The 10,866-nt window shown below is 36.8% G+C and overlaps 1 protein-coding gene across 4 annotated transcripts; it reads right to left on the bottom strand.

Annotated features, from left to right (window-relative positions):
- Positions 1–1,276: 1,276 nt before the first annotated feature.
- On the bottom strand, positions 1,277–5,864 carry LOC112170308 (chaperone protein dnaJ 10). 4 transcript variants are annotated; one of them, XM_024307558.2, is made up of 10 exons: positions 5,718–5,864; positions 5,308–5,411; positions 4,722–4,781; positions 4,224–4,306; positions 3,694–3,859; positions 3,480–3,609; positions 2,852–3,010; positions 2,566–2,738; positions 1,802–1,882; positions 1,277–1,678 (listed from the first exon to the last, which is right to left on the bottom strand). In XM_024307558.2, exons 2-10 carry the CDS (start codon positions 5,392–5,394, stop codon positions 1,598–1,600), a joined length of 1,020 nt encoding a protein of 339 aa, XP_024163326.1. In that variant the 5' UTR covers positions 5,395–5,411; positions 5,718–5,864; the 3' UTR covers positions 1,277–1,597. The 4 variants fall into 4 exon arrangements, with proteins under 4 accessions (XP_024163326.1, XP_040364045.1, XP_040364047.1 ...); XM_040508111.1 differs by having other exon boundaries at positions 5,641–5,763; XM_040508113.1 differs by lacking the exon at positions 5,718–5,864 and adding an exon at positions 5,641–5,656 and having other exon boundaries at positions 5,308–5,417.
- Positions 5,865–10,866: the final 5,002 nt, after the last annotated feature.

Raw genomic sequence — 10,866 nt, 5'->3', positions numbered from 1 at the left:
GAATTATAATGGAAATGTGAGTTCGGGATATTTGTGTTGTCTTTCATCAATCAGAACAACCTCATTATAAGTAGCTTTGTCCATGCAATGAAAACAATGAAATGAATTCTTGTTAATTCCTTTGCTGGATAGGATAACATTGTTTTAACTATCATTCAATTGCATGGCTTCGCCTTATTATTTATGTTTTTACTTTCAACGATACACTCCCGATCTGTGCTTTTCAGAGTTAGTGGAATGACAGATGTGCAGGGAATATGAAAACAATCAAATAAAGAATTTGCCTGAATCTCCTTAATTTGCTGGATTGTCGACATAAAACAGTACCCGGAAGTTATTTTGAAATCAGCTAGCCTTGGATTCTAACAGCAATGCATAGATTACTACCAATCTGCAGTACTGGATGATATTTGTAAGTTTAGTTTCACTCTGAACCGGAAAAGGATGAGTTCAGTGAAACTGACACCACTCAAAAAGCTGGATTCTATCACATTAGGCTAGACCGCGGAACATATTAATAATTCTCAAAAGTGGGATGAAAGCTCTAGTTGTAAGAGGTTCTCCGGTTCTCATTTCTCGTATCCTTGTCATTGGTTTGCGAGTTGCAGATCAGACCTGCACTTTTATTGCGCTTTTCTACTTGCGTTTACTTGCCTCCACAGATATGGATGCAGTTGACTCTTGAATAGTGAATGTCGACTACATATATATTGTTGGTTATTTTCTAACATTTGAGGCATCGTTGCTTGTGATTGATGTAAGGTCCTTGGTTTGAAGCCACTAGTCCTCGTTGCCCAGACCGATGAAGAAAAATCTCTCGTTCTTCTGAGTTCAAACTCCAATCTCCATTCCCGGCCTGTAGTGGTTTGAAGTTATAATTTCTGATTCTCCAATAACTTCAAAGTTTCGGAGTCTAATAATTGTAACAATAACATCACTAATCAGTACTGTGGATTAAATAGAACACGCGGCAAAACGGGTCCCCAATCAGTGATGGTTTTTACTTTTCTAGATAATGGTAAACTTTTTGGCCTGCTTTTACATATATTATATCACCCCAGTTCTTTTTCTTGGAGCTGCTTGTACCTAACATCTGACCATTTCAGCCATCTAACCTTCCACGACTCCCAGAGACAGATGCAGAAAATGATTGCTGAAGAATGTGTAAATTTGCAAGGTCATGAATAGAAGGGTGTCTAAATTTCGCAAATGCGTCATCACTTACCATGCCTGAAGTATCCATTCACAGATTCTGAATCAAGAAGCAAGGAGCTGATGACCACAACCATTACGAGCTCAATAAATTAGGCCTTAAGAACTGGATATTGCTCTTAGCTGATTCATTAGATACAAAACGTATATAATTTCATACGAATTACCAAGGCAGCATACATCTGACGTCAAATATCACAGCGGAACATAACTGAAACGGCCAAGGTTGAATCAAGTCATCGGTTCATACTAAATCAATACAATCAATAGCAAATATATTCTATAATATTCAGCAGACGGCTATAATGCTGTAATGAGAACCTATCATCACTCAACATGAGACCACTTACATTAGTGAAATATGGAATTACTTGTGGGTCCAGAATTACGATGACGACGCTGAATCTATTTTCTCGTCCCTTTCATGGCGGAGACTGTTCTCTCTACTGTAAGCTGCCTTTGCACCCTGAAAAAGAAAGGATACTTCAGTTTCATCGGAAATATAAGGCTAATTGAAGCTATAGTTGATCCCTACCACAACCAATATACCTATATAGCTCGAAATTTAAGATCTTATATAATAGCTTACTTGGAAGATTGTTCCCAACTTTTTCAATGCTCCAGCCCGTGCCTTCAAAACATCCTTGGACACAGTGGGGTCTTTAAGTACCTGAAAAGAAAACAGGTATCAAATCATTCTTAAAATGTTATAACAGGTTGTCTTCAATTAAATTTACCTATATCAATGTGTATCATGTTGGAGTTATTTAAGTTTTTTTTTTTTTTTTTTTGGTGTGTCAAAAATGGATTTATTTAAGTTTACACTACTTTCTTAGTCAAAATATTTTGCATGCAACCAGACATGTTACCATTTTTCTGTGTGCATAATAAATAAATAAATAAATACATATGTGTGTGTGTGTGTCGATATACGATATTCATCTTCTTGATCAGATTAATTACAAGAACATGACAGATGAACTAGTGCATCAGTGTTTCTCAGTTTTGGTGTTAGTAAAGAACTTGATCTTTAAAAATAAATAAATAAATAAAAACAATAGATATTATTAAGCTCCCAAATTCCATAGAACCTGCAAGTTAATAATAGTGTGCTGGCAAAAAGATTATTACCAAGTAAAAGAAAATTAATGTCCGCATTGACCCTAGTGTTCAACAATCATCAACACATTCGATGAGACTCGGATAAAACCTATTCTTTCCTTTGTTTATATCAATGGTATAACTCCTAAACCTAAAGATATAACAAATTATTCAACGTGTAAAACCATAAAGTCATAGCTTGTAAGAAAGATTATTATTTATTAAGCTAAATAAGGGAATACTGATACTCACTGCTAGGCAGACATGTGACAAGGTTGACTCAATATCAACCACATTGATCTGCCAGAGGGAATTAAGCACTGCATCCTTCTTCTCTTCAATGGCTTTCGTTAAGTTCTCTTCCCTGTTTTCACCTTGGTTTAACTTCTTCAGATCTTCCTGTAGCTGAATTAAAGATACAGCACCTACATATTAAAAGAGCATAAGTTTGCTTGGACAATAAAAAAAAAACTTCAGCCTTCCAAGGATAGACAGCCTATTTTCACCAAATAGAACTTCATGACAGCAGAAAGTGCACCTGAAGCTGCTGACACTTGTGACTTTATCTGATGTCCTTTATCTCGCACCCATTCTGCTAGAAAGGGTACGTTCATGTACCGCTTGTCTTTTCCAAGTTCTCTTGCAGCTTTCCTAGTATAAATATAACCAATCGTATGTAGCATAGCCTCGCCAAAGGCTGATAGAAAAATCAACCATGGTCAATGGGTAGTGCAACAAGCAAACACAAAACTAAAAAGGTTTCATCATATATGCAATTGGTCAAATCATATACAAACTTTACTCAGAAGTTACATTTTCTTCGATATAGAATTATAGATCAACCACAGGATGATGTGGAAGACCAATAAATACCTCCAACTTGTTAAGACTTGAGACTTATTATATAAAAAGGGCGATCATTTTAGTGTCTATCTTCTGAGACAACTACAGGAGTCTATTCTCATATGTCCTTATACAGTATCACAGTAAAACTTGAAACCAATTCTAAGTGGTTATAATTTGATCACTATGCCACCTCTGGCATAATTAGAGTAAACTATCGAAACAATTTTTTGTTAAGGTGGATTCTGACAACTACAGATTTTTAAGATCTTGCTCAGAATACACTAAGCTCCTCTTAGGGTGAGACCGTTAAAAGTGTTTACCAGCTGCTGAGAGGCGCTGTGCTTCTACATTTGCCCATCTTACAAACTCATCTGTACGACCATCCACAAATGGTTGTATACGATCTTTCAGAATAGTTATGAGCTTTTCTTCCCTTTCCTTCCGCAATGCCTACAGAATAGAAAATAGTGAGGGCATAAAATTGAGCGAATTGAGAAGACAAACATATTTATAACACCAGCGTAGAAAGTATACCCTCATTTTTTCCTGAACTCTCTGCCTATGGACTTCAGGATCCTGTGTATCTTCGTCCACTTCAACAGATGATAAAGAAGCCAAAGCAAGTTGGCCAACATAATCATCAAAGTATTCACTCCCAAAAAGCATCCCAAACACAGCTGCAGGATCTACCATGGAGTCCCTGGAAAAGAGATACAGATACATTATCTTCCGACATGTTTTGCCTTGAGATATTATAAAGCAATAACAAAACAAAGAGGAATTTCCATCTCCAAAACTGCAAGAGAGTCAAATGGTGTCAGGTATTTTCGCCGAAATCTATTTATGTACTCTGTTAAAAAATTTGTTTTATCGTTCAACTTATCATGCAACCAAAGAACTCCATCTAGTAATTAGCAAAAGTGTGTAAAATTCAACATATAGTAGATTAATCGGAGTTAAATATTTTAGAAACCACAATACTACTTTTTGAAGAAAATAACTAAAGTGCCTACCATTAAGTATATGTATAATAATAATTATATTCTCAACGTGTAAGATCTTACTGTGGTATGCCTTCCTTTCCATTTTTGTCATATGCTTCACGCTTTTCTGGATCACTTAGAACCTGATAAGCCTCACCAAGTGCCTTTATGCATGTAACATGACCAGAAAATAAAACCAAAACAATAAGAATACATACAAAAGTAAAGCAAGCAACATCAGATGCAAAGGGAAATTTGTTTTACTTTACTTTTAAATGAATCTTCTATAAACAAACCAGTCAAATCAAAAGCAGCTTGGGGAGGCAATTTGCATACGTCATATCTGTGAAAGGCTGGTCATCCAAATGAGCATACTTTCCCAGTTCAAGTATCAAAACTATACTGCTCATAAGTCTTGGGTTTTGGTTTTTATTGATGCATCCTAGGGTTTCCCAGAAACAAAAGCATTCCATCTATAAGCTTAACCAGATGAACTAGTGCAATAGTGGTGATTCTGCAGATGATTATCTAATAATAAGGTACTCTTGTCTATAGGAAATTAAGTTATAATATGCTTACTTGGAAATTTTCAGCAGCCTTTGGATCTCCCGGATTTTTATCTGGGTGAACCTGCCTTGCCTAGAAAGAAAACATAAAAACGTATTGTAATAGATCAGATGCCACATACATTTGAAGTTTCGCATACCAAATAAGGAGATCAGGAAAACATATCACAAAGGATGGAGCATAATTAAGTAGGGACAGCCCTAAATGGAGCAATGTGGCTTAAAATGGACGAGTGGTAATTTAATTTGGAGGCTTTAGCATATGGAATACAATCTTTAAAACTCTCAAGTATTATTAGGCCAGTGTTTATACCCCAAAAGTTTCTGGAAACGCAGAACACGTTGAGCGGGATAACAAATCAGATTAATATGAAACATAGCATCCAAGCCAACTGCCTAGCCACTAGCCATGTCATTCAATCGAAACCAACACCCAAATATAAACTTGAAACACCCAAGTACTCACAACTATCAACAAAGTAGAGAAACAGAAACCCATAATTGTAATGGCTCCAAAACTCCTTGTTTTTTTTTTTTTTTGGTTCTTCAGTACAGATCACAAGTTGAAGAAAGTGGGGAATTTGAAAAGGTGAGATTACCTTGAGATAGTAAGCCTTTTTAATATCAGCAGCGGAGGCTTCGACATTGACACCCAACACATCGTAAAAGGCAGTGTCCTTCACCATACTTGTCAGATCACAACCTTCTCCTCACAACAAACACAACTCAATCAATCAATTGGACAAAACCAAGAAAATGGTATTCCAAACCCGCTATTAATAGCTTCAAATTCAAAACAAGGAATTCCCAGTTATAGAACTTGTACATGGAAGGAAAATGAATGCAAGAGATGTATAAGGTTATAGTAGAGAGACCCAGATCTCATAAGAAATGAAGTTGCAATCATAGATACAAGAGGCCAGGATTAAAACCTTTCTATTTCAGCTGAATTGAGAGGAACCAAAATGACAGGAACCCAACAAACGAAAGATTAAAACAAGCTACTTACGTGTGCCCGCAGCAGTGGTGTAATCAAATTAAGATGATGACACGGTGTGATGAAAGGAAAGCGAGAGATCTCCCCATATACTGCTTTGTACACAGCACAGTGGTCTTTTAATATCTTTCCCGGGGCACAGATGGATTGATATAAAATGGTTTTTTTTTTTTTTTTTTTGCTTTTTTCTGTTTTTGGGAGAATGATGAAAGAAGAGTGATGGTCAGGATCGAGATTTGTCGAAGAGTGATGGTCAGGATCTAGATTTGTCGAAGAGTGATGGTTGTTAACTAAATAGTCACTCTCAAGTATAAAAGGTACAAGTAATAATATAGGGATTTAAGAAATGTTATTGAACCCACGAGGATTTGATTCCTTTCACTAGCTAGGGTTTGAACTTAAGGAGAGTTAGAATATGCAAATGTACAATCACGAACCTAGAATCACAAGGAAATCTAGGTTCATGGTGAGTGTGCAAGATGGAGTAGTGATTTGAATTTGGTTTTTTTTTAATGTAGTTTCAAATTGAAAATAACTAGATGTTTAAATGTAAACTAAATTACTCTAAACTAAACTAGTGATTAAATGGATGAAAGTTAGGATTTAGATTATGTACAACTAACCTCCAAGGCGGCTCCAATGCAAGTATTGATGCATTTCAATATGAATGATACTAAATTAATTAACAAATTTCTCTCCTTGCATCCCTCTCGGGTATAACAAGGGACATGCTCCTTTTGTGATATCAAGCAACCCCTCTCGGGTGTAGTACTTAAATTACTTAAGTCATGCATTGCAGTCCGATTAGGTATCCAATGTATTACCTCTAAGTGCATAAAGTTTAGAGATGAAGAAATCATGCAAACCAACTAAGCTTATCTCTAAGTGGAGTGATTTGGGTCACCAAAGTCAAGGTGACAAGCATGGGAGAGAAAGTGTGTAGAGAGATACCTATTATCCAAAAGATAATATGATTGTTAATCTTGTCATAATTTTATAGGATTCTGGTAGGACTCTCTTTGATAATTGTAGCATCATAGACCTTTAAAAAATGCACAAGAAATCTGCCCAAAGAAGATTTTCAGCCAAACTGCCATGTTTTGACTAGGATACGTTTTCTTTCTCTGAAACTTCTTTCTTGGACAAGGATTGACTTGATATTGTCGTAATTCTGGATGGTTCTTGATTTATCCATGATCTGTGAGTCTGTGACATCATATCTTCAAGACTGATCAATAACCTTCTAGAAAAACTCCAAGTAAGTTGCTGGAAAATATCTCTCAAGAAGCTTCATGAAAAGTTTATAATTTTTGCCTTATTTGGAAGCCTATTTTGCACTTGATTTCCTGCTGCCTCGTTGATGATTCTAACTAGTTCTTTTGCTCATGTTGAAGTAAAACATCATATCTTTAAGGAATACTGGCCTTTCTGTAAATCTGCAGTTAGAAGAATGCAAAAAATGCTCTCAAAACTATTCCCGAAAAGCTTATTCTAAAACTGCAGTTTTCTGCTTGGCAGCAACTATTTTGCACAACGATTTCCGTGGACTTCCCTTGTATTTTTGGTCAAAGGAGTATCAAACTTAGTCCTTTGCATCAGTACTTCATGGTCCATGGCTTCATTGCTTCATTTAAACTCCTATTTTTTTAGGATTACTTCACGAAGCTTATGCTGCCAAAAGTGGTGGTGCATAGAAAATTCATTGGAATTTCACCTTTCCTCCTCTTGTCAAGACTTTCTACAAAATAGGGAATTAGATTAGTCAACACTAGAACTACCACGCTTGACTAGCGTTCTTCGACTTTATTCAAGTTTCTTGCCCGGCGGCTTCCGCACCGTTCGTCGGATCGTAATGAGTACAGCCAAGCGACGACTCTTCTAGGGGAGTTTGGTGGTTTCCTAATAAGGCCATTAAGCAAGGACAAGGGTTTGGCCAGGTCTTGGAAGTTTGGTGTTGTTGGTGCTTGCTAGCAGAGCGGTCGTGGATCCGATCATGGCGATCTGGAATGGGAGTCTAGGTTGGTCTATTGGCCGATCCGAGTCTCTTCCGGATCCAATTTGATGATGGTTGTGCTAATCACTTTGGCTGGTGTGATGGAGGGGCTATGCTGGTAGGGTGCTATTGGTCTGGTACGACATCAGCGCAGGTTTCCGTTGCTATCTCTGACTTCAGGTGTGGCAAAGATGGGTGGTGGTGCTGGTTTCGTTCCACCGACAGGGCTTTGGTCATGGATCGGTGACTAAGATTCTAGGGTTGGTCCATTCCTGGGCCTTGGTCAATGGGTTGGGCTAGGGCTTTGTGGCTGCTTAGTTTTATTTAGTTAATTTTTTCTCCAATAATTCCCTATTTTTAGGGTTAGTCTATGCACCTTTGTGCACCTAGTCTTCTAGTTCTTTTCTAGGCTTGCCATACTTATGCGAGTGATCAATGTATAATAGTGTATAGGGAAACACTTCATTTAGGGCATGGGCATGGGCTTTAGTTAATGGTCAATCCCTCATGTCGTCCAAGTTCCCCAATTTTGAATTTTGGGTTTACACGCAATGTTTAACAAATGTAGGTACAATTCTTGTACATGTCGTATTGGCATTCCCATACAAAGCTATGACAAGGTCCATTTACTGATCTCGGAGAATCACAGGTAAATGCATCTGTATATGCATGGGATTGCAGCGTGTGTTGCAATCCCTGATTCAGTAGTCAGTTTCATGTGGAGTCCGATTTTGGAAAGTATGTTTTGGGTTTTATGTATTTACGTTTTTAAACCATTTTTCTGATTGTTAAAATCGTGGTGTTAATGCCCAAGGATTTTTAGGACTTGTCTATTCCTAATTGATTTTCCTTAAGATTTGTTTCTTTCCTAATTAAAGGAGAATTAGGGTAGAATCTTGGGGTAAGAGGTTTTGCCATTGGTCAATCATATATACACAAATATACACGGTCAGAAGGGTGGAACCTAGAGACACAAGAATATTGGTAGAGTCTTGCATGTTTGCTTGAGATTGAGTCTTCACAAAGAGTAAAAATACTTGGTCCATGTATAAGTGTTATTGATTGTGTTTTCATATTCATAAGAACTCTCTTGAGATCAGTAGAAAGACGGTGAAGAAAGAAGATCGATATTTGGTGATCGTTCAAGTGAAAGAGTTCTAGAAGGAAGACAAACTTTGTGTTAGCTTTTGTCTAAACATTATAGTCGAGCTAGTGCTATTCAAGTTTGTAAAAGAACATATCCTTTTTAATATGATAATCTTTATTTTGGGTTCTCAAGAGTAAGAGCCCCACAATATTTTTAATCTCATATTTGAGGTTATCACTGCGTAACCAAAATCTGGTGTTCTGTTTGTTATTTTAGTTTCTGCTGCCCAGTAAGGATTGATCTGTGCACTGTAATCCCCATTTTCCAGAAAACACATTCTATCCTCGTATTTTCAATTGGCATCAGAGCGGGTTCTAAAACTTTTTAGTTGATCGGTGGTCAAGGATGGAACATGAACGTGACAGAGCCTCCAGTTCTATAAATTGCCCGCCTTAATTTGTTTGATGGTGAAGATTATTCACAATGGAAAGTTATGATGAGGGATTTTCTATATTCTCAAGACAAAAACATGGGGAACGTTGTTGAGAATGGATGGGAACACCCAACCAAGGCAGAAGAATCAAAGAAAGTAGAAGGGTCATCTGCAAGAATTCTTAAACCTAGGAAGGAATGGACTGAAGAGGAAGTTCGTGACCGAAATTGTGATTTTAAGGCTAGAAATTCACTATTTACAGCTTTGTTCAAGAAGGAGAGGATGAGAATTAGCCACTGTGATACAGCCAAAGAAGCTTGGGATTTGCTTCGGGTTACTTATGAGGGAAATAAGAAGGTTAGAGGTCAGAAGCTTCAAAGACTTGCACTGGAATTTGAGAACATGACCATGGGGGAAGATGAATCGGTGGTTGATTTTCATGCTCGACTTCTCAATGTTACAAGCCAATGCCGCAGCCTTGATGACCCATTTGAGGAGCAACGAATTGTCAAGAAATTTCTTAGGGCTCTTCCTCCAAAATTTCAAGCCAAGCAGATTGCCATTGAAGAAGCTCAAGACCTTGACACATACACCCTCGATTGGTAAGAAATCTCAAAACTTTTGAGATGAGACTCAAGCCTGAGAAGAAGGTAAAAAGTGTCGCTTTTTCTTCTATAAAAAAGAATGAAATTATGATGGGGTCCGGATCAAGGGACATTTTTTTTTACACAAATTTTGACACACCTTGTGAGCCATTAGATTTTAAAATATTCAATGGTTCAGATTTATTATTTGAATGATGTCAACATACCTTGTGGTGACGTGGCAAATGACATGGCATTACAATTTTCAAATCTAAAATTAAACTTTTCTCAAATAAAAGAGAAAACAAAATTACTATTTGGAAAATCAAAATCAAACAAAAACTAAAAAGAAATAAAAGAGGAAGAAGAATAACAGAATAAGGAGTATCTGTGCACGATCAAAAGAAGAAAAAAAATAGAACACGAACACGCCAAACACCAAAAACCTAGAGGAACATCGTCTTCTCTAACAACTTCAAGCCCTCATCATCCTTTCCAACTCCAAGCTCTCATCTCCATCCTCCCAATTACTTTGCTAATTGGAACTAAACAATTCTTACTACAAGAACACAAGTACGTATTTATCTTATTCTTTTGTTGACATAAAAACAACTAAATTTAGGGTTTAGACCTAGAATTGGTTTTGAAGTTTATGGTATCAATTACCTATACTAGTCTTGCTAACCTAACTTGCGTCTGGCATTCTTTTCCTAGCTTTTGCTTCTTCTTCCTCCTTTTTCTTTTTTTTTTCCCTTTCTTTTGGCAAATCTTCTACCTCAGGGTTAAAAACTTTGATTTTTCCTATCCTCTATTGACCAATATTAGCGGCTGTAAACTAGAAGAAGCATGTTTATAAATACAGTCAGTAGCTAACACACAAGCATTCCAAACTTTGTCTCATATTCTCCTTTATGACGCTATTAATCCTGCTCCTACTTAGATTAGTTATAACTTTGTTTGTTAAGCAGACTTCTTGCTTTTGTATCTTTGCTCTCATTTTGATTTGTACGATTCTTGATTTTTAATGAATTCATCCCTTGTAAAAAAATTAAAAAAAAAACAAA

Source organism: Rosa chinensis, chromosome 6 (assembly GCF_002994745.2).
Source record: "Rosa chinensis cultivar Old Blush chromosome 6, RchiOBHm-V2, whole genome shotgun sequence".
In the NCBI taxonomy this organism is placed as follows: domain Eukaryota; kingdom Viridiplantae; phylum Streptophyta; class Magnoliopsida; order Rosales; family Rosaceae; genus Rosa; species Rosa chinensis.
The sequence above is the reverse complement of the archived record's forward strand: the minus strand, read 5'-3'. Positions and strand labels throughout refer to the sequence as shown.